Below are 27110 nucleotides of genomic sequence, written 5' to 3' on the forward strand. Positions count from 1 at the left end.
GTTCAACTAGAAAGCCTTGTGCACAATTCATATTTTAAAAATATACCACTAAAATGTCATTGGCCATTTAGAAAGTGAATTAATAAATATTGCGCACTGTCTTGTTATCTGTTTTCCATGTAAATATTTGAATTTGCTACATTAAAGCCAAACCGTCTGCAATCTAATTAAAAGTAATTAATTTTGCATTTTAACCTTTGCAATATTATAAACAAAACGGAATTACAACAGTTTCATTTTCACAACATTTGATTTGCTAAGAAATCCACAAAATTCACAAAAATCCATCTCTTCACAACCAAACAAAGGAGATATCACTAAACACGTTAAAAAACTACTCATCGCAAAACAGAAGAAAGAATTTGGCTTTTATTAAGTAAGTGAAACCTAATCTACATAATACAGAAATTAAAATATTGCACAAGTTTCCGGAAGTAAGGGAATCCCCCCTCATTTCATTAGTACAAATGGATATTTCACATTTCCCAGTCATGGAATGAAGGTTCAACATGGAATTCCCAGTGGTATTTTTTCCACATTGTTGACAGAGTCTATTATTTCCTAACAAATTGTTAGAACAGATAAGCAACCGCTCTACCTTTTTATTTCATATCATCCCCTCTTCCCTAAAGGGAATCACTTAGGAATATGAAAAAGGACAGCTTACGCTAGAAACAGTTTTCTGGAGGTAAATAAAGCTTTAAAGTTAGGATATTTTTCTCAAATTGCTTTAAACAAAAACATATCAAATGGCTTAAAAAATACTATTTTTCCAAAGAAAACATAATTTAAGTCGACATTGTGGTTATAAGATCTGAAAAAATATTAAGCATAAAACCGTTAAAAAAAGAAACTGTTTTGAGTTACTATATTTAATAGGAAATCATATAAGTTTTTTTTTTTATGCAAGATCAATTAAAACCCGCCAATCGGCCAGCCAAAGACCAATTAAGCCAATTGATAAAGCAGGGCTGATGGCCATATATGGTGAGTATATATCGAAACCATGAAAAATATAGATAAGATTCTTTGATTTTCCATAAACGAAAGATATACAACCACAGTTAAATGACAGAAAAATTGATATTGGTGACAGGGATATATGTAGTAATTTTTTAAGGGGGGGGGGCATAGGTTATAAACACAAACAAGTAGGTATGCTGTGGGGAAAATAAAAAAAAATCTTTGAAATCCTTCAGATTTCAGAAAGAGGGCATCGGATTAAGCCCCCTCTACAAACGTGCCTGCTTGTTGGTATCTAGCAGGACGAGGCTTAAGAATTAATTTTTCACGTTGAGAGGCTCAGTTACACGATAAGTGCGAATTGGTATTTTCCAAGTTTTAGCGTTTTATCGCATAGAATTTCATTTAGGACCACCTTTGTGTTGGATAAATATATTAATCGTTTGACATTTGTGCTAGTTTGTATTATTACACTGTACATTTTAGAGTCCAGTGATCAACAAACAAAGCTTTATATCCGATTTTTGTTGAAAAAAAAATATTAATTAATAGAAATGTTTAAATAACATATTTTACATTTGGAAATTATTACGGATTGTAATGGAAGAAAAACAGATCTTCAGATTGCTCTCTCATGCCCTCCAACACCCCTCCAGGAGGCAATCATCGACTAATTAAAGCCATGGGCTATTCTTCTGTGAGTCGTTGCATTCGGAGAAAATTTAGCAACCACGACAAAAAAGATCACATATCACATATGTGATCACTTATACAAAAAGATCACATATCACATATGTGATCACTTATACAAAAAGATCACATATCACATATGTGATCACTTATACAAAAAGATCACATATCACATATGTGATCACTTATATAAAAAGATCACATATCACATATGTGATCACTTATACAAAAAGATCACATATCACATATTATAAGGGGTGCCAATTGGAGGGGTAGAGAGTTATTGTCCACTTAATTTTGAAAAATAGCTTTTATGAATCTCCACTTTTTAAAACGCTCCACTATAGATTTAAAAATATCTTTTGAATCGTTATTAAAAAATTATAAAATCGTTGTCCTCCTTCTCTCCCTACATTTGCATATATTGGGGATATATCGCGTGTCTGAATATAACCAACAAACCATCAATAAAGATGTATCTCCATTGTGGGCTGATAAATTTGCACTTGCCAACTTCGATGGACGACTTTGAAGGGACTAACATAACATAAAATCTAATGTAAGAGACAGATGGTTTGCAAAAAAAAAACAAAAAAGATGGGGTGCTATTAATATGTTGACAAACAAAGTTTAAGAAGGGGCCATTATTAATTTGTAATAGCTATGCCAAACGGTTATTCGTCGTAGACTGATGGCCAAGGCTGTATCCAAGGTTTTTGTTTGGGGGTGGGGTATTTTTCGGGGAGGGGGTCTACAAAAAAACTTTAAGAAACACATCAAAAATTTTCGAACCCAGTAATCCCCCCCACGGATACAACTTTGTTGACAGCTGCTTACTTGGCTAATTCCTTTTGATAAACCTTTAAGTATATTCCATCGTGCCTAAGATGAAAGGGTATTTCGAAATTTTCTAAATTCTAGACTTAATAAAAGTTTTGGAACTTTCTGCGGAACAATTCTTCGAGGATTGAAACAAGAATAACTTTAAAAAAGAATAAGTTTTTAAAACGTGTAGCTGGATAATATAATTTCAATTTGGCATGTATCGCATGAAAATTATGGTTGGTATTCTATGAGCTAGTAAAGAAACATTTTTCTGTCTCACTCCTCATGAAACATTTCCTAATGGCTGGTCTTTCCAAAATCCTATGACATAACTTGAGAGAGCAGGAAATATTCTTTACTTCGACTTTATCCCCTGAAGGCCATCAGGGTTAAGTACGTCCCTGCGAAAGCTTTCTCACTTTCTGATTCATTAAAAAATAAGTCCTTCCTTTTAGAGCGCCAAAATTTCTTGTCTTTTCAACAAGTTTTGCGTAAAATTTCACAATGATTGCAATAACCTGTTTGCAGGGTTTATAAAAGTTTTGAACACAAAAAAATTAAGAATTTAGGGCATTCATTTAATTTACAACCTATATTCCTAGTCTTTTCAACAAATTCTGGAGGGCGTTCTATACTGAATACTGTCAAATAATCTGCATTGAAAGATTTTAAAAAGCAAGTTCTGTGTATATAAGAAAAACAATTCTTTGAAATTAAAATTAATAATTTTCTGGAAAACCTTTTTTTTGTAATAAAGATAGAGAGCACTATGAGATTCGAACCCGGCACAATAAAAGACTTATAAATCTATATACTATTGAATAGAGTACGAAACAGTTGAGTATTAAATCGAATCTTGGTAATTAAGACTGGAGTGATTGGGGACTTCCATATATATGTATATATATATATATATATATATATATATATATATATATATATATATATATATATATATATATATATATATATATATATATATATATATATATATATATATATATATATATATATATATATACGACCTTTCAATGAGAATAAGTTGGAATAATTCCTTGTTTTCACTGGTTCAATCATGTTTACTTTGAAGTTTACTATGCTGACTACGTTTACTAGTGCCATTAAAGGAGAAGTATCTGATGATTAATTACTCATTCATTATTGCAGCTTTGTCCAAATGTTAACTTTTTACCAAATTTACAACTTTAGAAAATGAGGACAATTTCTACCCTAAAACAGGATTAGGTAATGCTAAGAAATGAGTTTAAAACCAGGAAAAGCTAAATACATGTTTTCTGAGTTTGTAAGCAATAAATCGATATTTCATACTCATAATATGCGCTATTCAGAAGCTCAATTGATGAAGTTTACTTCTTTGATATTCTAAGACTGAAGTGTCAAAGTACTTCATGACTAATTTTGAACATTCTTAAGGACTTCTCCTAATGATAAGGATAAAAAAACAGACAATTTTGCCTTTAAGGTCAAAATCATTTGGTCAAATGATCAACCAAATACTGTATATCTGGGATTCGGAGCGCTATCTCTTCCGCAATGTGGAGCATTCTTTCCCTGCTCCCACCCGCTAACATTTACTTAATCACATTCTGCATACTCAAAAACACAAGGAAAATTCAAAGCATACTGGACTTTTTTTAACCAGATCATTCAAATCAAAATCTATGAAGTATGTTCTTTTAATGGCACTCGTTGTTAGTTTATGTTAACTTGATCAAATTAGCTTCTGAGCAGCTCATATATGTCGATGTTGACAGTGCTATACATAAGGGCAAAATTATAACCCAAAGGTGAAGTTTTCGAAAGCAGATTTTTATATTTCCTGAAAAAACTTTAAAAACACATCAAAAATTTGTTTACATGCATTTTATTTGGTTTTTACGAGTCGGACAAAAATTTTGGGGGGATTTCAAACCTTTACTCCCCCCCCTCGCCCTTTTGGATGCGGCCTTGCCCTTAGATATGGCAATGTCGACATCCCTTTCTGTCGGACGAGGAGAAAACGAAAAAGATGAAATATACAAACGGCACATGTACTATAACATTTTAAAAAAGATTAAAATACATTTTAAAGTTTTAGTCATTTGGCAAAAATCACTGGGATAACATATAAGAAAAAAAAATATCCAATAGGTTTAATGATCCGAGGTGTAGACAACTCCCAGACAGTTTGCACCATCACTACACCGAGATGTGTCGTTTCATATGTAACGCTAGGTGATCAGATCTGGAAAAGGCTCGCTCACACATCTGGCATTGGAAAGGCCGATCACCAGTATGTTTACGGTAGTGTCGGGTCAACTCGTCAGATCTTGCGAATTTCCAGCCGCAGTCTTTCCATGCGCATTGATATGGCTTTTCTCCTGGAATGAAATTTTTCAAAGGGTAAGTCAAAAACTAATTAATAACTGCTTATACATAATATAGAGGTTTATATATTGAAAAAGGGAGAGTTAGAAAATGATTCATAAATATACAAATCTGGAGGGGGGGTAGTATGCTTATGCTGCTGTACAAGCAGAAAAGTATCAGAAGAAACATTTTTCATATTTTAAGTTACACACCATTCCTGAAATGTTATAGTACGGGAAAATCAATATACTAGTAAAAAGGTCAAGTGTTTCATATTTCCTAAATATTATAAAATAAAATAAAACAAGTTTTGCAACCAACACCCTTTTTGGGGTGTATCCTCCCTTTTTCAAAAATTAGGCAAATTTTTTCAGGCTCGTAACTTTTGATGGGTAACATTAAACTTCATGAACTTTATTTATTTGGAGTCAACATAAAATTTCAATCCTTTTGATGTATCTATTGCTATCGAAACTCTGTTTTTTTAGAGTTTCGGTTACTATTGGGCTGAGTTGCTCCTTACTTACTTGCTTTTTTTACATCTTCAAAAACAAAAGTAAAATACCTATATTTTCATGTCAGGGAGATCAATACTGGAAACTAACCTCGTCGGCAAGTCACAATCTTTGCCAAAAATAAAAACAATATTATTCCCAAGGTGGAAATTCAAGAGTCCGAACAGAATAAACATAATTGAAAGCATTTGCATTTGCTCATTTATTATGTAACCAGTGCCAATTAAAGAATCATGAACTTGTCACTGAATTTCACAAAAACATCAAAAATATTAAAACATCAGAAACAATTTGGTAATCGGTAAAATACATTCAAAAATTAAAACATTAAAAATACTATAACATTGGAAACACTTAGGTAATCGGTAGAATGCATTCGAAAATTGAAACATTAAAAATATTAAACATCAAAAACACTTTGGTAATTGATAGAATAAGCAATTATCGATTTATTGAGTTAAACGTTAGGGGTATCATTTTAATTGATTCTGGCACAACAAAGGTATAAAGACATGTATTGGAATTATCGCCGTACATTTTATGCAGCTTTAGAGACGGTTGAGGCTGGGCTGGAGGCAAGGCCGTATCCACGGTTTGAACCCCCCCCCCCCCGAAATTTTTGACCGACTCGAAAATAAGTCGAAAATTAGTAAAACCTAGGTAAAAATCAGTAAAATTAGTCGAAAACTGAGTCAAAAATTAGTAAAACCCCCCAAAAAAGTCAAAAATTAGTAAAACCCCCCCTGAACAAAAATCCTGGATACGGCCCTGGCTGGAGGCAGGGGTGAATCTCCAGCATTTTTATTGGGCGGGGGGGGCAAGAGGGGTCCATATCCGGATAGTCAAAGGGCATGGGATGTATAATAATTTGTTTCTTCACATTATTGAAGGGGCAACTGGTCCCCCCCCCCGTGCCACCCCCTAATGACGCCCCTGGCTGGAGGAAGAGCTAACGTGGAATCGTGTATACCTACGAAACATAGTGTGAAACCCTTTGGATAAACGTTTAAAGTGATGATAGTTCAATTCACAGTTAATTGAACCATTTCAAGAAAAAAAAGTACTTAACTTTACCGTTGGTACCATTTTCTCATATTTGCATGAATTTGCAAATTTATTTGAATTCTCTCATGATCTTTGTTGTGAGAAATTGAACATGTCGGTTGCAGAAATTCAAAATGCGATACATGATGTTTGTAAATATTATATTTGAAATCCTCTCTCCCGGCCTAATTAAGCTCTATCGATCAGTTTAACGTTTTCGCCAATCTTAATTGGTTCACAAAATATATATGTGTTTCTTTTTGTTTTTCTAAAACAGATTATAAGAACGTTTTCCAACTCACAGAGACGCAGGAAATGGCTCTTTTGAAATCAAAATTATTTTTGCCCTACCTTAGACAACTGAATTGTTAGTCCTTAATAACAGAAAAAAACACGTTTGTCCGTTTGTTTGTTTTTTTCTCTAAAATTTAGGTTATGTAACTTAACGTCTTTTTAGTTACCACCGGCCAATATAGGGCTCCGAGCCTGCATTATGGGGATCTTAAATGTTCCTGAATTTTTTTGTACTTCTTGTTCAAATTATTATTTTTATTGTCCTCCCCTCCAAAAATAAAATACTATGCAAGTGCCTGGAACATGATAAGTAGAAAGGTAAACCCCGTCTAGACTTGGAGTACGCAGATGACTCGAGTATCCTAAATAGAAACGTTAGCGAAATGAATACATTTTTTTTTTTTTTAGAATTTGCGGTGCAAGTATAGATTAGAAAATTTACGGTAAGAAGTCTAAGTCACCTAGACTAGAGATAGGCGAGGGTTAAGGGGTGATGTTAAGAACAATAATACCGATCAAGTGGACTACCTGGGTAGTATTATTAATAAACATGATGCCAGGCGTGGGCCGGGGAGTGGGGTGTTCTTTCGCAGTTTCACAAGTTTAGAAGAAACGGAAGATAAATCTGCGAATTAAGATTGGAACATGCGGTTAAACAGAGGTCAATTACAGGTCAGAAACGAAACGTGGCACTTTAAAAGGCTGAGGAAGATTTATTAAACTTCTCCCAAAATAAATGTCATATATATATATATATATATATACGAGGAATGGGGTTCAATCCCACTTTCTAGCGTCAAGGCCGTATCCAGGGACGTGGGGTTGTTACGTAACACATAACAAAAATGAATATAGACACATTTTTGATGCGTTTTTTACAATTTTTTGTACCCCCCCCCCCGAAAACATTCTGGATACAATCCTGTCTATGGCTACCAGGAAAGAGATGTCAAGATAGCGAGATTAGGTTTACGAATGAAAGGTTGCCAAAGATTGTGTTTTTTGGTCATCCATCTCAATCCGAACAAAAAGCAGGCTGTCCCTGAGGGGGTTGGGAAGAAGTCATAAGAAAGAGGTGGGGGAAAATAATTCAAATATAGTAGTGTGAAAAAGACATGTTAAAATTGATGTGCTAGAAGGAAAGTTCTCCCCCTTATACAAATCCTCATCTTTCCTGCTTAGCCTCTTTAAAAGCTTCAATATTGACTTCGATTATCGGCCAAACGTATCAAAAAAATTTCGCACCTATGTGACAGAGCTTCCGAATAAATTATTTATATTTTATCTCCAATAATTACCTCTATTTACTAGCCCCAATGAGCCCTATTTTTCCTTCCTGATTTATAATTTCTCTTTGCCTTTCATCAGTGTTAAAGCGAGCTAGCACCAGCGTTTTTTCATTCTTTTTCGATTTTTAATACACAGTAACGTGAAGAAATCGGAAATTCCTTTTTGGGAGAATATTTTCAAGTCTTGTTATTAAGAAGAACTTATTGATGTGTACCAAGTTTGGCAGTCTTAAACATATCTTGTAATAAAAATTGGATATATGGAATGAGTATTAAAGAATAATACTTTATAATGAAATGGGATTCATGAGTAAGACCTCATTTTGTTCGAAAATCTTAAAACTTAAAGATTAACGAAAAAATTAACAAGAAACGGTTACAACTAGCCAGTAAAAATCAGAGAAAAAAACTGCGAATTATTCGCTTGTATGTGCAACAACGTACCCTCAATAAAAACAAATAAGGATGCCGCAATATAATAATAACAAAAAAATTCAAAGAAAAGAGCAGACCTGCAAAAAAAGCAATCTAGAAAAAAGCAACGAGAAACTACAGTAAATTACAAAGTAAAGGCAGACCAAAAATTAGAAAAAGACAAGTATCTGATTCAGTTATGCTGTTGAGTTGATCTTGTCCTTTCAGTGCCATTACGTTATGTTAGTTAGATTATGGAAAGATTTTTTTTTCTGGATATGTTTGTCTACCAAATACTAATCCAGAGAAAGTTTAATTCGAAAAACAGTAAAACAAATCGCGACAAACTGCATCAGAGAAAAAAAAACTAGCAAGGGAAAACAGCCATTCGTGCTTGTGAAAAATAAGTAACTAGTAGCAACTCTGCTACAAACGAAGAAGACGAACAACATCAAAATGAAAATACACACTTCTGGGCTTAGATATGTGTACTAACAGAGTTTGAGACACATTTCTTTTAATAATGTGCATCATATCTCTAGAACTGAGTTGATTTTCGGTAGAAAATGCTGGTGGTGTAAGTTAAATGCTTTGATACCATGTAAAGATTCAAGTTTATATTTGTAAGTAAAGACTAGCTGTAAAGTACAAAAGTTCAAGAGTTCAAGCACAAAAGTTCATAAGAGTTCAAAGCATCTATTAGATGGAAAATTGTACTTTAACTTTAATCAATTCAAACTTTTAAAGTTTCTTGCTCACAATCCAATATCTGTCGGCAGACAAATGTTGGCTTGTTGTTACTGGCAGAACAGTCGGGCTGTGAACCAACACCCATATGCTTACCATTTTTAATCTGATCTTCCTATTGCTTGCTGGCGATATACGAGCAGGGCACTTAGCGGTTTTTTGCATTGCAATTAGCTTCTAGGTTTACTAGCATGAATGTTTCGCAACAATGCTGTTGCAAAAGACGTTAAGTTGATTTTATCAGTATTTTACAATATTTCTTAAGTTAAAATCCATGCAAAAGGAATGTACTTTACAATATCGGCCTAATTTTGCAATTTTAAAATGTATTTGACTGCTAAATGGGATGGAAATGTTTTTTCCTATATATATATGACCTTTTAAAAGTTTTAAACCTTTAGTCAAGGGAGTAGAAAGGGGGAGACCCTTTTTGTGATTAAAAAACAAAACCTATTTAAAACTTATCTCGCCCTTAAAAAGTCTTTGCAGGCTCGCTCTGGTCTTTAGTTGATCAGATGAGCCCTTAAATAGCTCCTTAGGATGTTCCAGTGTTTTTCATCTTGAATCTGAAGATGCAGTTTTTGTCGAAAATTACATCTTATTTTATTAATTTTACCATAAAAAATGATCTATAAAGAGCGCGTAGATGTGAGCATAGCTTTCAAATGAGCCCTTAAACAGCTCTCAACGACGTTGTAATGTCCCACCAGCTGTGCAGAAAAAACGCATGAGTGCATCCCATGCTAAAACGTGATTTGGCAGATTTTTAGAAAGGGTTTAGACATTGATGATTCCAACTGTACACTTTTTATTTCGATCCAGTGCAATTTTTAGGGGTTTAAAGCTCTTTGCAAAATTTCCATGAATTTGTTTTCGCAGTAGACTTTTACTATTAAGATGAGCCGAAATACTAGTTACCATTCCCAAATCAGCATCAAGCGACATTATTTTTTTTTCAACTGGACAGTTTTTTAAAGCATGCTTTTAAACTTCCAGTTACTCTGGGCCGTGGTTTGGTCTTTACTAGCTGCAACTATGATTTTAGAGCCATAATTGTTCCTAAGAGGATGTTGGGGGTTGCTAAATCTTTAGTGTCTTCTTCAAAGAAATAATTCTGTTTTGACTCAACCAGGGTTCCGCAAAAGTTGCGCACCATAACAAGTATCTTGACAGTGTTGCATGTCGAAAAATAAAAGTAAATCATGTATTTTATTTGTATTCTTTTTGGTTGGTATTCGTTGGGCGTTAGGTCAAAATTATTCGCAAAAGTACCATCTAGTAGAGACCCAGCATCCCCTTGCTAGTTGAACCTCTTTGCATTAGCTTTCTGGTTTCAAATGAAATTAAATTACATTTAAAACCATTTCCAGAAAAAGAGAACGTTTTCAAATGGAAACTTATGCAAATTTTACTGGATTTTATAAAAATAGAGGAATCAAGGCAAAGCATTTGTAGATCTCTATTTTAAGTGATTCCGCCTAAATTCAAGTGATTCGGCCCGATTTGTCAACCAGTTTTTTTTTTCTCGGGCCATGGCAACTGCACTAGGATACTGGAGGTGAATTTCGTAGTCGAAAAGTCTGGCTGACTATTTATGATAAATGAAGTAAAAAAAATGCATTAATTTCAGAGCACAATGCACCATATTTGAGAACATCATATTTAGTCAAAAAAGCAAAAGCATTCTGAGCGTATAAAGTTTTATTTCATTTCTTTTTACTGTATTCTTTTTTTTACAGTCTTATTTCTTTGATCTTTACTAAAAGAAATCAAATGAAAAGAATACATTTTATAGACATAACTAACAAGCGAAATTCAAGCTTAAATGAGGTGTTTTTACCTTATATTGTGATAGTGATGGGAGGGACCACAAAACCGACATTATCCCCGGACGCTAAAAACCTGAAAATCCTAGCTACGCCTCTGATATGGGTAAATGTTATCTACCCTATCGGAATTTTTATTATCACCGCTGGTTGTCACTTTTTTTCATTTTATAACATTTGCTACTGTTACTTCTAAGCACAGTATAAAGATAATAGTTAATTTATTATATATATAGATAATTATATATATATATATATAGATATTTATATATACATATATATATATATATATATATATATATATATATATATATATATATATATATATATATATATATATATATATATATATATATATATATATATATATATATATATATATATATATATATATATATATATATATATATATATATATATATATATAATAGTTAATAGTTAATCTATAGTTTATATACTGTGCTTCTAAATTTTCAGATGCTAGATCAGAGTCCTCGGGCGCAAAGGCAAGAATGTGTCTTTGGTATCGTGTAGCTGGTGAAAAATAACATAATAGGCGAATTATATGGAAAATAAATAAATTACGGGATAAATTATAACATCTTTGCATTTAAGGGAAAGAAAGGTTGCTTTTACCTAGTTTTCGTTTCTCTTCTGTAAAATAAGGATCAACGCAGTGCAACAAAAAAAACCATCCCGTGAGGCATCAGTACCATCCCACGGGACCTAAAACCCAGCTCCCATTTCCTGGGTAGCCAAACCGCCCTGCGAGGAATCAGTACCATCTCGCAGTGCCTTCTCATTATCATCGAGTCCAAATTTCACCCTCGTCAGCGCAGAAAGAAATTCATCGGAAAAAGAAGACGTGTCTCCTTTCCCCACTATCTGTTCTATCTGTTCATATTGTATTGCAACCTTATACGCATCACCTAAACAAAAACAAATTCTGCACTATTCTCTAACAAATACCGTTTGTAGGACGGTCTGATCCACTCCTTGAATAAATTTAGAGCAAATCTTCCAAGAACTACACCCTCATCCCTGGCTTCTAAGGACACCCTAAATGACCTTCCTAATCTTTGCATCCTTCTATAGAATAGATATACCTTGGTACTTAAATTGAGCCATGCCTACAAACCCCGCAACCATTTTGCATACTATTTTGCCTGGGGTATATACTACAAGTAATCCACCTTTTATACTTGACAAAATTGTAATAGTGGGATCCAGATTCCCAAAAAAGGAGCGAAACAAACCATGGGCCAAAAATGGCGCAAATATTTTTAATCAGACCAATTTAAAAAAAACTGAAATTTTTTTTTTTTTTTTTTTTGAAACAGACTGAATTTTTGTAAATTTTTAAAAAATTTTTTAAAAAAATTAATTATTTTTCCAATTTATGACTTTGTGAGTGGCGTTATTACTAAAAAAAGGGTCAATTAGCGATCCTATTACTTGGGACTGTTGAGGCTGTTCTATTGGAGGATTAATTGGGGTGGTGCTCAGGGGAGTTGGAGGGTTTGTTGAGACCCATGTCTTGATCTTTTGAAGGTAATCATGAAGTTCATCTTGATTGAAATCAGGATCATTTGAGTCAACTAAAAGAGGTGGAAATATGCCATTTCCCCTCCACTCTTTTACAAAATCAAAAGCAACCTTTTCGTTATTTCAAGTTTCCGCCGGATCAAGAATAGGAATAAAAACTGACATATTGAGATTAAAATTTGAAAAGCAGTTATTCTAAAAATTTAAATATTTGTTTTAAACACAGCTCTTTAATTACGGACGCCAGATTTTGGGCAATATACTTCACCTTTAACAACAAGGGTCTAATAAAATTTACTGGGTTGTTTAGTCGTGCTAAATCACTTACGAAAGGTCGTCTGTCTTACATCTAATTGCAGTTGGTCTCAATTAAATCACTAGCGTCAAATGGAGTCACAATTGAGAATTAATTTTCGATTATCGAATTCACAATTTTAAATTTTGTTTGGAAACTGTCAAATGTAGATCACACGTCGACTGTATAAAATCATGTAAAAAAAAACACCAAACGTAGAATGGCTAAGTGAAGGTAGAAATCAACCGGAGACTCTCAGTTGTAGAAATTTGAATTAGTATGTAGAAGCTATCGTGAGGAAATCCATATTGGGCATTGTGTAACAGCCGATTTCAAAATGTTCATTTAAAAGAAAGTGTTTCTCAAGAAGGCGCTTTGAATAGAAAAAAGTTCAATACCTCGTAACATTTCGATGTCTTTTTATCAGTCTTTTGTAGTATTTGCGGCTCAATATCACAAGCATTTTTGGTAGCGGGCGAAATAGCTCTTCAATATGTTGCCAGTATTTAGCGTAAGATGTCCTAAATACTTATAACGGTCACTCAAATGTCACTTGGAGGTTTTCCACTAGTGATATATGCTCCACTAGTCTTAACCGCTTGCCACCACTCTGTAAACCTCTATTTAAGTTCTTTCTATATACCCTTTTGTATTGGCAGATGTGATGGTTTACGTAAATTCCAAAGATAGACGATAAACGTTGGTACATGGTCTTTATTAAATAACGTGAGAATGCACATAGAGAAAATAAGGTAGCACAAGAACAACTAGCTACGACGGAGGCGAAAGATGGACTGCCTTTAGAACTGAGCCAAGAATGTAACTTTCCTGGAACGGAAGTTCTAGCTATTGGTTGTTCAACCATGCCTGGGAACGGACCCCTTTCCCACGACTAGCTTTAGTCCCAAAAGCCCCCCTGGACTGTTCTCGTTGACATATACATGGCCAAATCTCTAAGAAACGAGACGCCGGAAAAGCCTTCTCGAATTTACGTTCCAAATACTTTACAAAAGTGAGGCAATTAATAGCGAAACCCGAAGTCCTTAGCTGCCAACTATAGTTAGCAAACCGAGCAGTGGGTGGTGACAAAGATTCCGTGAAGGCCTTTTCACTTCTACAGATTTCTAAGGGCAGCATGTCATTCGAAGCACTAAGCGCTAAAAAATTTGCCTTCCTTACTCCTTAGCTTGATCATGTGGAGAAGGACCGACCTTGCTTTTTGAAAAAAAACAACGTTTTATTGTTCATCAAAAGAAGACAAAATTAATTTCTTATTTTATTGAGCAATGCCAATACAAGGCTTTAATAGATCATAACAGCGGAAGGAAAACATCACTCTTAATGATACTAAAATGAAAACATTAGTGATGGCTGTTAGGGTAAAGTCATACTTGTGGGAATAAGCTAAGGCTAAATACACGGCAGGAGATCAGGAATGGTCACGAATCAGAGAGGAAAAACGTTGCATCTCATCTACAGAGGTGGCATATAAACCTATCAAAGGTCTTTATGTTTGATTACAGCAATTGTAGCTAAAAGTATGTGTGGTCAAGCTTGATAATAAATTTGGGAGGGTGTTTAGATTTATCATTCCATACGGGGGTTCTTATTATATAATAGCCAGTGTTATAAAATGAGTTTATTGCAATATTAAATGAATCAAAGCTAATCTATTTTAATCTAATTTATTTCAGATTTGAGTGCAGTAAAAGAATTCACTTTACTAATAAAAACAATGAAATATCTGAATTTCGGGCTAAATACTTTTTAATTGCAGTTTTGCTCTCATATTCTTCTTTTTACCGCCATTGTAAGAATCGCGACCACCCGGGAGTAATTTTTAGAGTAAAATTTATTATTTCTAGTTGTCATTGCACAAAAAAGCCAAGAATATTGAAATAATTATAGCGATTGTGATTTAATGGGGAAAAATCATAAGAAATAACGTGGAAGTTCAGATGAGGTGACCTTTACTTAGAAGATAAAATATATTTTTTAGTTTATGTTATATGTAAGTCCTTGGCCATGCTGGAAAGTTAATGATTTTACAAATTCTAAAGGATTTGGGAACGATGAGCTTTCAGCTACACAACGAAAATATTAATGACTTCAAAGAGTATATTTAGCACCTCTATCAGAAAGAGGCTAGACGATTACAGGAATTTGATAATAGATTTTATGCGATGAATTGTCAGGCGGTCACATCATTTGATGTGACTAGATGAGGCGAGGGGTGGGAACGAAGATTGGAAGTAGCTCTTCATGGCTCCAGACAGTGAAGTAACCAGGAAAACATATTTTTATATTTAGATTTTTAAGTACCAATATTTGAATTTTATTCTTACTTTGCAAGACTAATAAGCCTCCTACCAAACCCTTCTCTTAGATACCCCAACGGTCGCATGTTTTCACATTTTGATAGGGGTGGCTCAGAGAAAGACGTTACCTTTTTACGCAATAGTTACGATGTTTAAGGGTTAATTTTTATACAAATTTACCATGTAAAAAGGTTATTTGTTACATGGTAAATTGTCAGGCAGGATTTATAGTGATGTAGCTAGAGATGAACGGATGGTGACAATTCGTGCTGCTGGACCTTCTCCAAGATCTGTTTCGTCCGTCCGCTTTTAACATCCTGCATTAAGCCTGTTATTAAATATTATTGTCCTCTTTCTGCCAGAACTCCAATACTGTCGCTGTCGAGTACTTCAAAAACTGTTATCTCCAGCACTTACAAAATTGAGCAATAAGAGCGACAACTTAATAGATGTCACCAATCTCTCGCCACCAGTACGGGAGCGCCATGACACGCCGCTTACGCTAAAACTTTGAATATACATACAGCATACTCAATCGAAGTGTTCGGAGCTCCTACATGCCAGAGCTAAACTGGTGAGATCTACTCACAATAGTGCAGCTGATCAGCACAACCTGAGGCAGGAAAACCCGGGCCAGAAAGACCTAGATAAAGCTTTCTTCGACGTATTGTCTTCATGTGGAATGAATCCCTAGCAGAAATTATCCCAAATTTCTTATATCCTTAATACGGTGATAGAAATTCACGAAAAATACCAGATATTTCGGTCACATATGCAGTGACCGTCATCAGTAGTAAAACTCAGTAGTAAAACACCATCAGTAGTAAAATGGGTATCTCAAGACAAATTTGATGTAAATTTTAAATGTGTCTAAAGAACCAATAAACGTTCAAATGGGAATAAGTCCATTTATTAGACAATGAAAACACATACACAAATCTGAATATTTCGACCACATATACAGCGATCGTCATCAGTATTTCTGCTGATGACGATCGCTGTATATGCGGTCGAAATATCCAGACTTTTGTATCTGTTTCCATTGTCTAATAAATAAACTTATCCCCATTCGAACGATTATTTTTTCGTCATGGAGAGGCAGTGTAGTCTTAGAAAAAAAAAACCTAATTAAAGGTATTACGTCTAAAGAACCATTAAGAACACGTGTAAAGAACGTGTAAAGAGTAGCAATATTTGTCAGATGACGACACACTTTGAAGCTTGATATAAAAAAAACATGAAAATAATAATACCAATATATATTTTACAATATTTTATTATGGAAATCTAAATTGCAAGGCAGAATTTTTTTTGGGCAGAGGGAATTCCAGAGAAACGTCTTTTTATCGTATTATTGAAGAAAATTATTTTGCTTCTAACGCATATTTCATAATTTTTGGGCTCTAGGGGAAAATTACCTCTTCGTTACGTCTATGGATAGATGTCTTTTGTTTGAAATTCATAAGAATTCGTGATGATGGTTGTCTTTAGAAGGATCTACAGGGAATTAGAACGTCAAGAAAACCCGTCAGATTTCCGTGGGACACGCTTATAAGTAAAATACATTTGCATTGTTTCAAGATTAAAAAGCAGTATACCTAGAAAAAATTAAAAATATACACATAATTAGCACATATTATTTTTGATAATAATGTATTTTTGAAATGTTTCAAGAAAAGTAAAAAACAAAACTAAGGCTTAAAAAGCAGAAATTTTCTAGATATCAAACTTTATAATTTATTATAAATAACGAAACAAGAACTTATATGAACATAAAAATTACGATTTACGATGAAATCAAAGCTCAAACCAACATAACGTACCAAAAAAATATGGTGTTTGTGACCGTCCCAGGAAAGGATCTAGGGGGAGGGGGCTGGGGGAGGGGCATATCCCCAAGATCTTCTGGTGCCCTCATTGGTTTTTTCTCTTTTTTACCCTTTTTTAAATAAACATGTAAATTTGGACAATTGTTGGCTCCCATGTCACACTCCCCACCCCCCAGAATTCACCTTAGATTCACCTTTGGACCCTCTCATCAGGAGTTTGAAAGTAAGTCACCGAAAGTGTAGTTCGGAAAGTTTGAAAGTAAACTTTCCAAAATGTAAACTATAAGTTTTGCTTAGCAAAAGGATTATCTAAAAGGAAGAAAAAAAAATAATGAATGATCAAAATCAGGAATGATTTTGAAATCAGGAATGAATCAGGAATGATGAAAAATCAGGAGCATATTTGACCAGTAGAACTAAATTCATTGCTATAAATATACTGATACCGAAGCAAGAATTCCTGTTCCTTGAGCAGTTGTTGATATTTATTAATTTGAAACTTTAATTAAACGAAAAAGAAAAAACTTATTACGAAAAAGAAAACTTATCCAGATTATACTTGCTTTCACTTAGGCAATAATGACAATCTAGCCTTTCATGGGGTTAAGTTGAGCGAAGGATTGACAGGTGGATCGGAGCGAGCGGTCAAGAAACATTGACATATTCTGTAGAGCTAGAGGATATGTTTTTCAGCAAAACACCTAGACTTGGCGCTTTTCAACGTTAATTTTCTTCTTTTTCCTCTTAGAATATTCAGGGAAAATTCACTCTCTCTCTTATTCGTTGTCTAGGTATCAGCAATGATATTGTCTGTTTTATATATAATTAAATATAATAATATATAATTAAAAGTTTTTTGAACTGAAAGTAAGCAGCAACATTAAAACTTAAAACGAACAGAAATAATTACACATATGAGGGGGTTCTCCCCCTCGTCAATACCTCGCTCTTCACGCTAAAATTCGAATTTTGTTCCAATTCTTTAAGAATTACACATGAATCACAAAGGGTTAAATTAGAATAAATAGATCTTTTGAAAGTACAAAAAAACTTTAGCCTAAAGAGCGAGGCATTGACGAGGGGGCGAACCCCCTCATACAGGTAATAATATCTGTTCCTTCTAAGTTTTAGCGTTACTCCCTACTTTCAGTTGAAAAAACTTGTTTTTTTTTGTTTAATTTCTTATCTTTTTTTAAATAATCCTGGGAGATCCGGCGCCCCCTTCATGTAAAATTCCCTTCCCCGATGAAAAATTTTTCAATGGAAAGATCCTCGCATGGAGCCCCCCCCCTAGAAAAAATCTCCCCTGAAAACGTCTGTATACTTCCCAATAACCAATACTATATGTAAACAATGTGCAAAGTTCACAACTTGAAGCCCTTCCCCCGGGGACTGCGGGGGATTAATAATTTTCAAAGACATGCTTATTAGATTTGTTTACTATGCTGAACAAAATGGCTATCTCAAAATTTTGATCGGGTGACTGTGGGAAAAAAATGAGCGTGGGAGGGGGCCTATTTGTCCTCCAATTTTTTGGGTCACTTAAAAAGGGCACTAGATTAATTAAGTTTTAATTAAGATTAGGCACTAGAATTAAGAAGGGCACTAGTTTTAATTACGATTCTATGACTTTTAGAGAGTGTTTCCCCCTTTTTGTCGAAAATTAGGCAAATATTCTCAGGCTCGTAACTTTTGATGGATAAGACTAAACTTATATAATAATGTTATACTAATATACTAATATATTTACTAAACTTATATAAAACTTTTGGAATCAGCATAAAAATCTGATTCTTTTGATGTATCTATTGGTATCAGATTCCGTTTTTTAGAGTTTCGGTTACTATTAAGCCGGGCCCCTCCTTACTTACAGTTCGTTACCACGAACCGTTTGATATATGATGTGGTAATCGAAACATCGAACTATGTATTAAGACAACTTAGCTTATTGGGTTGCGTTCATACCCTTTGAGTTCATAGCTTCGTGTAGCACATTTTAAGTGCCCTGAAGAAGCTAATGATCTTTTTTTCTTTTAATCACGTAGATGTTCAAGAATGCAATATCATTTTAGCTCGTAGTAAAAATATAGTGTATCGGACGAAGTCTCCTTTTTAATAATATTTGAAAATGATCGTCAATTCAGGATTTTATTTGCACTGTCCTCCTGAAGGCGTTATACACCGGTTTTCGTTCTCAACATCATGAGGATGAAAGCAGGGGTGGGAGTATGAACCCAATAGTGAATGTTGGCTGAAAGATCTAGGAAGTAGGGTACAAGGAAGGTAAAGATGGAGGCACATGTCTGGGTACATCTATGACAGACTAATGCCCAACCCCTTGAAGATTGGCTTCCTTTGAAATTGCACTTATCGTATCTATAGGGAAGTTAAGCTTCATCATGATCCATTTAAAACATGCCATTTTTATTTTCTCATTACGATTCAAAAAAGGAAGATGGAAAGTTACATTAAATAGTTATGTAGCCTTATAAGAAACAAAAATTGTACTGGGTGCTCCTTAATCGCTTTTTTTATTTAAATTATCTTTCAGAACTTTACTTAGCTTGCAAGAATAGAAGGCGCAATTGAGGAAATTCAGTATATTCCTGTTGCCAGGGTATTAATGGAGAAACCTTTGACTTACATAAAACATCAAATTTATCTAAAAACCCGAGGAATGATTAAGGCGGTAAATGACCGCGGTAGTTTTGATACACCTGTTTTTGCTTTGTTTTTGTAAAGATAATTCCAAACATAAGAAAAAGCAGGGGAGTTGTTCCATATTCTTCTTTCTTTTATAAATTACTACCTGTGTGGTCTTGGGATAGTCTGTAACGCTCCGCAATATAATTCCACATTTTGATCCTTTTTGTAAATGAATTCGTTGTATCGAATTTGGTAATGCATTTTTAAACCACTAAATAGAAGCCTCATTTAAAAGAGCTTTTTATGTTATCGAAGCCATGTCTAATTTTAGTTCCTTTGAAGCTACTTTCTTAGGCTGCTGATTTACATTCATATATAAATCATGATATAATATCATAATATAACATGTATAGTAGAATTATATCAATATAGACACAAATTTCTCAAAATAGACACAAACTGGATCTCTAGTATCTCAACTAGCATCTCAAACAGTAAGCTCTAAGAAAAATGCGGCTCGGACACGTTCTGTGGATGAAGGATTACAGATTGCCAAAGATTGTCCTTGTCGGCCAACCGTCTAGGGCCAAACGAAGAGCAGGTCGTCCCATAATAGAGCGGGGGGCTTTCGTATGGAATGATTTAGAGAAATAGGAACTTCCTGGGAGGGTGTAAAAAGGTGGGTTTTGAAGGGACTGGGATGGAGGAGGAGCTTACGTATTTGTATTGACCTCAGGCGGCTTGACGTTACAGTGAGTTGTTAGTAATATAGTAGATCTCTCAGCGTAATTTGTAGCTGGAAATAATTTCAAATATATCTGCATATTTTTCAGATCTTAATTTCTTCATCTTAATGTTTATTCAAAAACAGAAATGTCGATGCCTCCATGCGTATATAATTCTTTTAGATAAAAAAAAGCTTTAATTAAGGCTTTTAAAGTCTAAGACACTTGAATAGCACAGACAATTCTCTGGAGTCAACAAAACAAGAAAATGTAGCGGGCAACAATTTTTATCATTTTTAAAATCAAGATAAAAAAAAACTGCTTTCAATTTCTAGCAGGGATGGGCAACTTTTTTTTATTCTTTCAATGAAAATACAAAAGATATATTTTTCTAAATCTTCAGCGGACCCCCCCCCCCTTAATTGGCGTCTCTGCAATTGCCGAATTTCTCATCCATGGTGTAGGAGTTCCCAGACTTCAAAACATAGTTCTTTAAATATATTTTTCCAGAGAAAAGAAAGTTATGCAAATCAAAGCAAGCATAAACTAAGTTTGTCCCACGGAACGACAATGGTATCACAGAATCTTGTACGATTTATGAAATAGTAAATTTGGTCAGATTAGAGAAATATTAGCTATTGTAAGCTACCCTTTTCCGGCGGGTCCTGTTGATCAGCTTTATCGTTTAAAAGTTATACAAAAAAAAATTAAGATAATAATGTTACAATATTCAATTGAAGCTGAGAAAACCTCGAAATTGCATGTTCAAAAGGTACCATGCTGCGACACATCATTGTATACGAGTTGTCGCCGTATTCTTATTTTTAACGAAATTTAGTGCTTTTACACATTCAGGCAAATTTTTCGGCATTGAGTATCTTTTCACAATTTACTGTGCAGTTTAATTCACAATTCATTGTGAAATAATAGACTCGCAATAAATTCACAATTTATCACAAAATTAATTAACAAACACGCTAAGATCGGTTTCTTTTTTTTATCCTTTTCTTCCAGCAGTCTCTTCAACTAGAAATGGGTAAAAAAAAAAAAAAAAAAAAAAAAAAAAATTTAAAGACTAATTATGAAATAGCAAGGGGGTGGGGTGGGGCATGACAGAGAATATGGTCCCTGAATACTTCTAAAGTATATCATGACTGTCATACATTTCCGAATTTAATCTTAAAAGTATTTATCTATGTAGTAGGAAAAAAACTTACTTATTAGTGCATTTTTTTTTAGTTTTTTTTTCATTTCGCTCCTTATAATCTTTTATATATCTTTCTCACTCCTTTCATTTTATTTTCTCGATAATTCCTAATTTCACCACAGTTCTAACACTTCCTGCTTAATAACAAACAAAAGTCGCTTGTAAAACTCCATGCGACAGCGATGCCTTCTTCCCCCTCAGTCAATAAGATTCTATCTGTGAATTATCATTTGTTTGAAGGTCTGATTCTATAAACTGACGAAACTAAATAAAAGTGTTTAACAAATGCTCTATTTTCAGTAAAATACTAAAATAAATCGACAATAGACAATACAGTTAATTGTTATAGAGTTCACTTTGCAGATACAGTTTGTCACTGATGTCGCCTGTTGAGCTCACCGCTCAACTTGCTATGGAATTAAGTTGTTTTATTCTGTTTATATATTATTCATAGCAATGAAAAAATTGATTTAGATTAGAGATTTACAATAGAAGCTTGATTTGCTAAGTGTGTCCTTGGGGTGAATCCAGGATTTTTTTAGGGGGGCGCAAAATAGGTTTATCCGATAAACTTCCGTTAAGAGAAAGTTTAATTAACGCACACTTTCGTTAATTAAGTAAATTACACTACTTTAGACTATGCTGGGGGGGGGTCCCCCCTAGATCCTCCACTGGTCCTTGAACAATGAACCTTGATTAATCAAATTTTGAGCTTTTCTGGAATTTTAGATAAAATTAATATCTTTTCCAGAAAGATATAGTATACAGTATGTTAATAAAGATGTTCATATTATATTTTATTCTGTAGTATATAATTACTTAATGCATATTTTATTCAACAAATATTTGAAAGGAATCGACTAGAAACTTGGGCTATCATTATGTGTTATCGACATATGATCAAATATGTAAATAATTACAAATTTTGAGCTTTTAGATATCTGAAGAATTTCTCAATTCTCATTTTGGTCGGTGTTTTTGAAAAGAGGGTATTAATTTTAGACCGCAACATATAGTATTTCACTGAAATTTAAAAAAAATTAAGTGGATTCTTTCTTTTTCGATAATTGTTATACTTGTATAAGCTATAAGATACTAATAATTTGATCGTTTTGTGATTATTTTTGAATATCAATAATCACGTCAGTTGCAATTTAGAGTTTGTGGAAAGCTTAATTTTCAAGAAATTTCACAATAGCACCCATAATATGCGGTATCTCTTTTTTTTAGGGGGGGGGGGGAGGGGGGAGGAGCAAATTGGGTAATTTTCTTTAGGTGCAATGACATGGCAAATCTACGGGGATATTAGTTTAACGGTGGAGATGATGATCTACTACGGGGGATCCTTAAATCATCGACACAATAGATATATAGTGGCAACAGGCAATTTTATTTTAAAAGATTTAAAGGCTCGAAAACAGGAGCTGTTATTTATTTGTAGCTCCCTATTTATTATGAATATTTGTACCAGTTTTATATATGGCTTTATCAGCTTTAAAATACACACATCCCCACCCACACTATATATATATATATATAATATATATATATATATATATATATATATATATATATATATATATATATATATATATATATATATATATATATATATATATATATATATATATATATATATATATATATATATATATATATATATATATATATATATATATGTATATGTATATATATATATATATATATATATATATATATATATATATATATATATATATATATATATATATATATATATATATATATATATATATATATATATATATATATATATATATATATATATATATATATATATATATATATATATATATATATATATATACATATACATATATATATATATATATATATATAAGATAAGATAAGATAAGTTTTATTCTTCATTAAATACACATATAATATTACATGTTATTAATCCCTCAAAGGCTCATTGGCCTGTACAAAGAGGGACGACATATGAATTACATACTCAGAGATAAAAAACAAAAGAAAATTTAAAATGATCACTTACTCACATATGAAGGAGAAGAAAAGAAAATATAGATAAACTGGAAACTATAGAAAAAATTAGAATAAATAAACCAAATTTATTAATTATATTAAATAGACAAAAAAAAAAAAAAAAAAAAAAAAAAAAAAAAAAAAAAAATTATTATTACTATAAGCGAATCCCTATCGTCGAAACAGAATTATGTGTATTGTCAGGTAAAACTAACATCATAATAGCTGTTACGATATTATTCATAACTCTTATCCAAAATATTAAAAAATCAAAACTTAAGCCATGTACAGCCCTTTTTATATATATATATATATATATATATATATATATATATATATATATATATATATATATATATATATATATATATATCACAAGAAAAGAAACTTTGAAACTCTCGAGATCAAAAATCCTCGTAACGCTATTTTTCTTTCGTTTGCTTTAGTTTTTATATATGTACATTAACGTACGTACTTGAGTAGACATCTGTTCTGTAAACACTATTATTTTGTCTCGTTGTTTACGGGCATTACAAATCTACTCTGTTTTTCTTCTTTTCTTTAAAGAACGAGCTTCTGCTCACATTAATGTAAATAAGCATTTTTCACTCGTCGCTCCTTTGCACTTACATTATTTTCCTTTCTCTTTCCGTCTCTATATTTTGTATTTAAATCAAAATTAGGCAAACCTGTCATCGATCGTTAAAGATGTGCAAAATTAACAGCTAAAGCTGGGTGGTTGTTCACCAATATTATCATATTATCAATATTATCAACAGTATTATCGACTTCTCATTAGACTATTTGGTACTGGTGCATTATGCGGGCCCATTACTATAGACTGTATTAAGGAAACCAGTCACGAAACCCGTCAAATGGGCTATTTGCAAGAGACCATTATAGATAAATGATTGCAAAGCTGTGGTTTCTCAATGAGTTACAATAATCAAAAGATTGTTTTTTGAGGTTTCGGGGGGGGGGAGAGGTACCTAGGTTAAGATACGTACTTAATATATGCTATGCTTTATCCCCCAACCCCCCTAGTGTGCAAAAATGTTGCCCAAATTTGTTTCTAAGCTATTATATTTTCATCCTGTTTTATTTTATTTCATTAGCATTAACCAAACTTGACTTCTTCGCGGTGCCCGCATAATGCACCAGTACCGAATATTCTAATTTACGAAGGAGATTTGAGTCGGATTAAATCCTGAAATCGATCGCCTAGGGATTTTCTGGATCCGCAGTACCAAACAATATGGAATCCAATCATCTGGCCCGTTTGCCAGAGATGGCTGCTCTCGCGCTTTTATTTCAATCAATGTGAAAGCAAGCAAGGGTTTTAGGGCTTCTTTAAAGGAAATAGTGTGACTTCTATCCCTTGGGGATATAGAAGGCAAATCATAAAATTTTCCTCGGGTGGAGGGATTAGAAACAGGAAAGGAGCATTATTAACAACAATTTTTCTAGTTTTTTTTTTTTGGGGGGGGGGGCCTTAAGAAAAGTTTTACTAGAGGCGAGAGGATATTGCAGCATTCCTCAATTGAGTAAGTATGAGCTCTGTTCATGATGGGGGTGGTATTACAAAAACGTTACTATAGAAATTAATTATAAGAATGTAGAGTATGGTGTTGCATACTAGAGCAGCCAAATAGCCAATAACACAGGATAAGAGGAAGCACTAGAGGCACCCAGAATATAATCAAAATTATCTGCGACAAACAGAGCGCAATAACAGAATGGTTTAAATGCAATTAATTTCACATTGTCAAACACACAGAATCTGTCAGCACAGAAAAACGACAGATAATTGTCAAATTTCGAAAGAAAGAATACTAGTCGACCACCCAGAGAACATCCCATCATCATTTGAGTCTATGTCAAATTGCTATGTTATTTTACAAATAGAGTGCTTTGTCCCTTTTTGCGCTTTTCTGTGATTATAAGTCCTTGTTTTGCACGTCTTGTGTCCTATATTCATTTCCAGAATTTAAAATGTGGGTACTTCTATGTTAAACTTCTTTTATATAGTGCCAGTTTGGTTAATGCTAGTGAAATAAAATAAAATAGGATGAATATATAATAGTTTAGAAACAAATTTTGGCTATATATTTGCACATTAGGGGATGGGGGGGGGGGTAAAGCATGGCCTATATTATTACGTAACCTAACCTAGGTAGATTCCCCCCCTAAACCCCCAAAAAACAACAGTTTAAATATCGTATACGCAATGAAAACTGCACTATATATTGTATTACCCTATAGCGGTGTCTTGAATTAACTCGTCAAAAACAGGTTTTTCGTGACTGGTTTCCATTGCAGTATATAAAAGAGTCCGTTTAACATAGAAGTACCAAAATGTGTAAGCAAATGAAGTTATCACGAGAGAACTAAAATTAATATGGCCAAGTTTAAAAAGATTTCAGAAACTTTATGATCTTTGAAATTTTGTTTAAACAGAGCTTAAAGATATTTAACGAGAATGAAGGTTCATTGATGTTAAAAACCCAATTAGAATTTCCGTTTTAAATAAGAAGATTTTTAACTGGAGAATATACATTTTAGCCTTCAAACAATAGACATTAAAAGAATAATGGTCAATCACGCGGTTAAAAGGTTGAAGATATTCCAACCAAACCGCACATTGAAAAATTATGGCCTTAAAACACAATGAGCCATTTCCATGTTTGCTACACTCCCCTCAGTAGGGTAATCTAATCCTGCCCCCCCTTCGATGATCAGACCTGCATACATTTATGGTCCTGAAAAAAGCCATTGCTTTTCCGGTTCAGTTAAAACGTAGTTGTCAAAGATACGACCTGTTGGCATTAGGTAAGCCATTATATATTAAAAAAAAAACAAGTTTTTTCAGCCGACAGGAAAGACTCCTAATGTTGTTCCTTCCGAAGGAGCAGCATTAAAACTTAAAACGAACAAAAAATGGTCCGTATATGAGGGGGGCTGCACCCTCCTTAATCCCTCGCTCGTTACGCCAAACTTTTTTAGTCCTTCAAGAAAGCGTCTTATTCCAATTAAAAAATCCTTGTGTGTCAGGAGTCGTTCTTAAAGGATTAGGACAAACAGTCAAACTTTAGCTTAAAGAGTGATAGATTGATCAGGGGCCAGCCCTCCTCATATACGGAATAATTTCTGTTCGCTTTAAGTTTTTATGTTACTCCTTACTTTCGGTCGATTTCGTTTTATTTATTTAATTTCTGCTCGTTTTTCAGACCACACCGGGAAATACCCCTCCAAAAATTTCCCCAGGAAATTCCCCCCCCCCCCCGAAAAAGTCATTTCACGAAAATTCCCTCGTGGAATATTTCCCCGAATAATTTCCTCCTCGCTGAAAATCCCCCCAGACAATTCCCCGTTCCTCATCGCTGAAAATTCCCCCCGTACAATTCCACCTGGAAAATTTTTCTTACTTTCCGTTAAAAACATAAAACTTAATTTTCTACTTAATTTCTGATATTTTGTCAAATCCAGCTAGAAATCCCTCCTTCCTTCTTGGAAAATTTTCTCCAGAAAATCCCCCGTGGAAAT

The 27110-nt window shown here is 33.5% G+C and overlaps 1 protein-coding gene across 1 annotated transcript in view; it reads right to left on the reverse strand.

Moving 5' to 3' along the window:
* Window positions 1-3505: 3505 nt before the first annotated feature.
* Window positions 3506-27110, reverse strand: part of LOC148939461 (uncharacterized) — an 88175-nt gene continuing 64570 nt past the window's right edge. Inside the window, exon 3 of the mRNA XM_089106528.1 lies at window positions 3506-4859. Within this exon, the coding sequence (XP_088962654.1) occupies window positions 4678-4859 (182 nt within the window). The 3' untranslated portion in view covers window positions 3506-4677. The remainder of the gene's footprint in view (window positions 4860-27110) is intronic.

Source organism: Artemia sp. Qi Xiang Cuo, chromosome 21 (genome assembly GCF_049724085.1).
Source record: "Artemia sp. Qi Xiang Cuo chromosome 21, ASM4972408v1, whole genome shotgun sequence".
NCBI lineage: Eukaryota > Metazoa > Arthropoda > Branchiopoda > Anostraca > Artemiidae > Artemia > Artemia sp. Qi Xiang Cuo.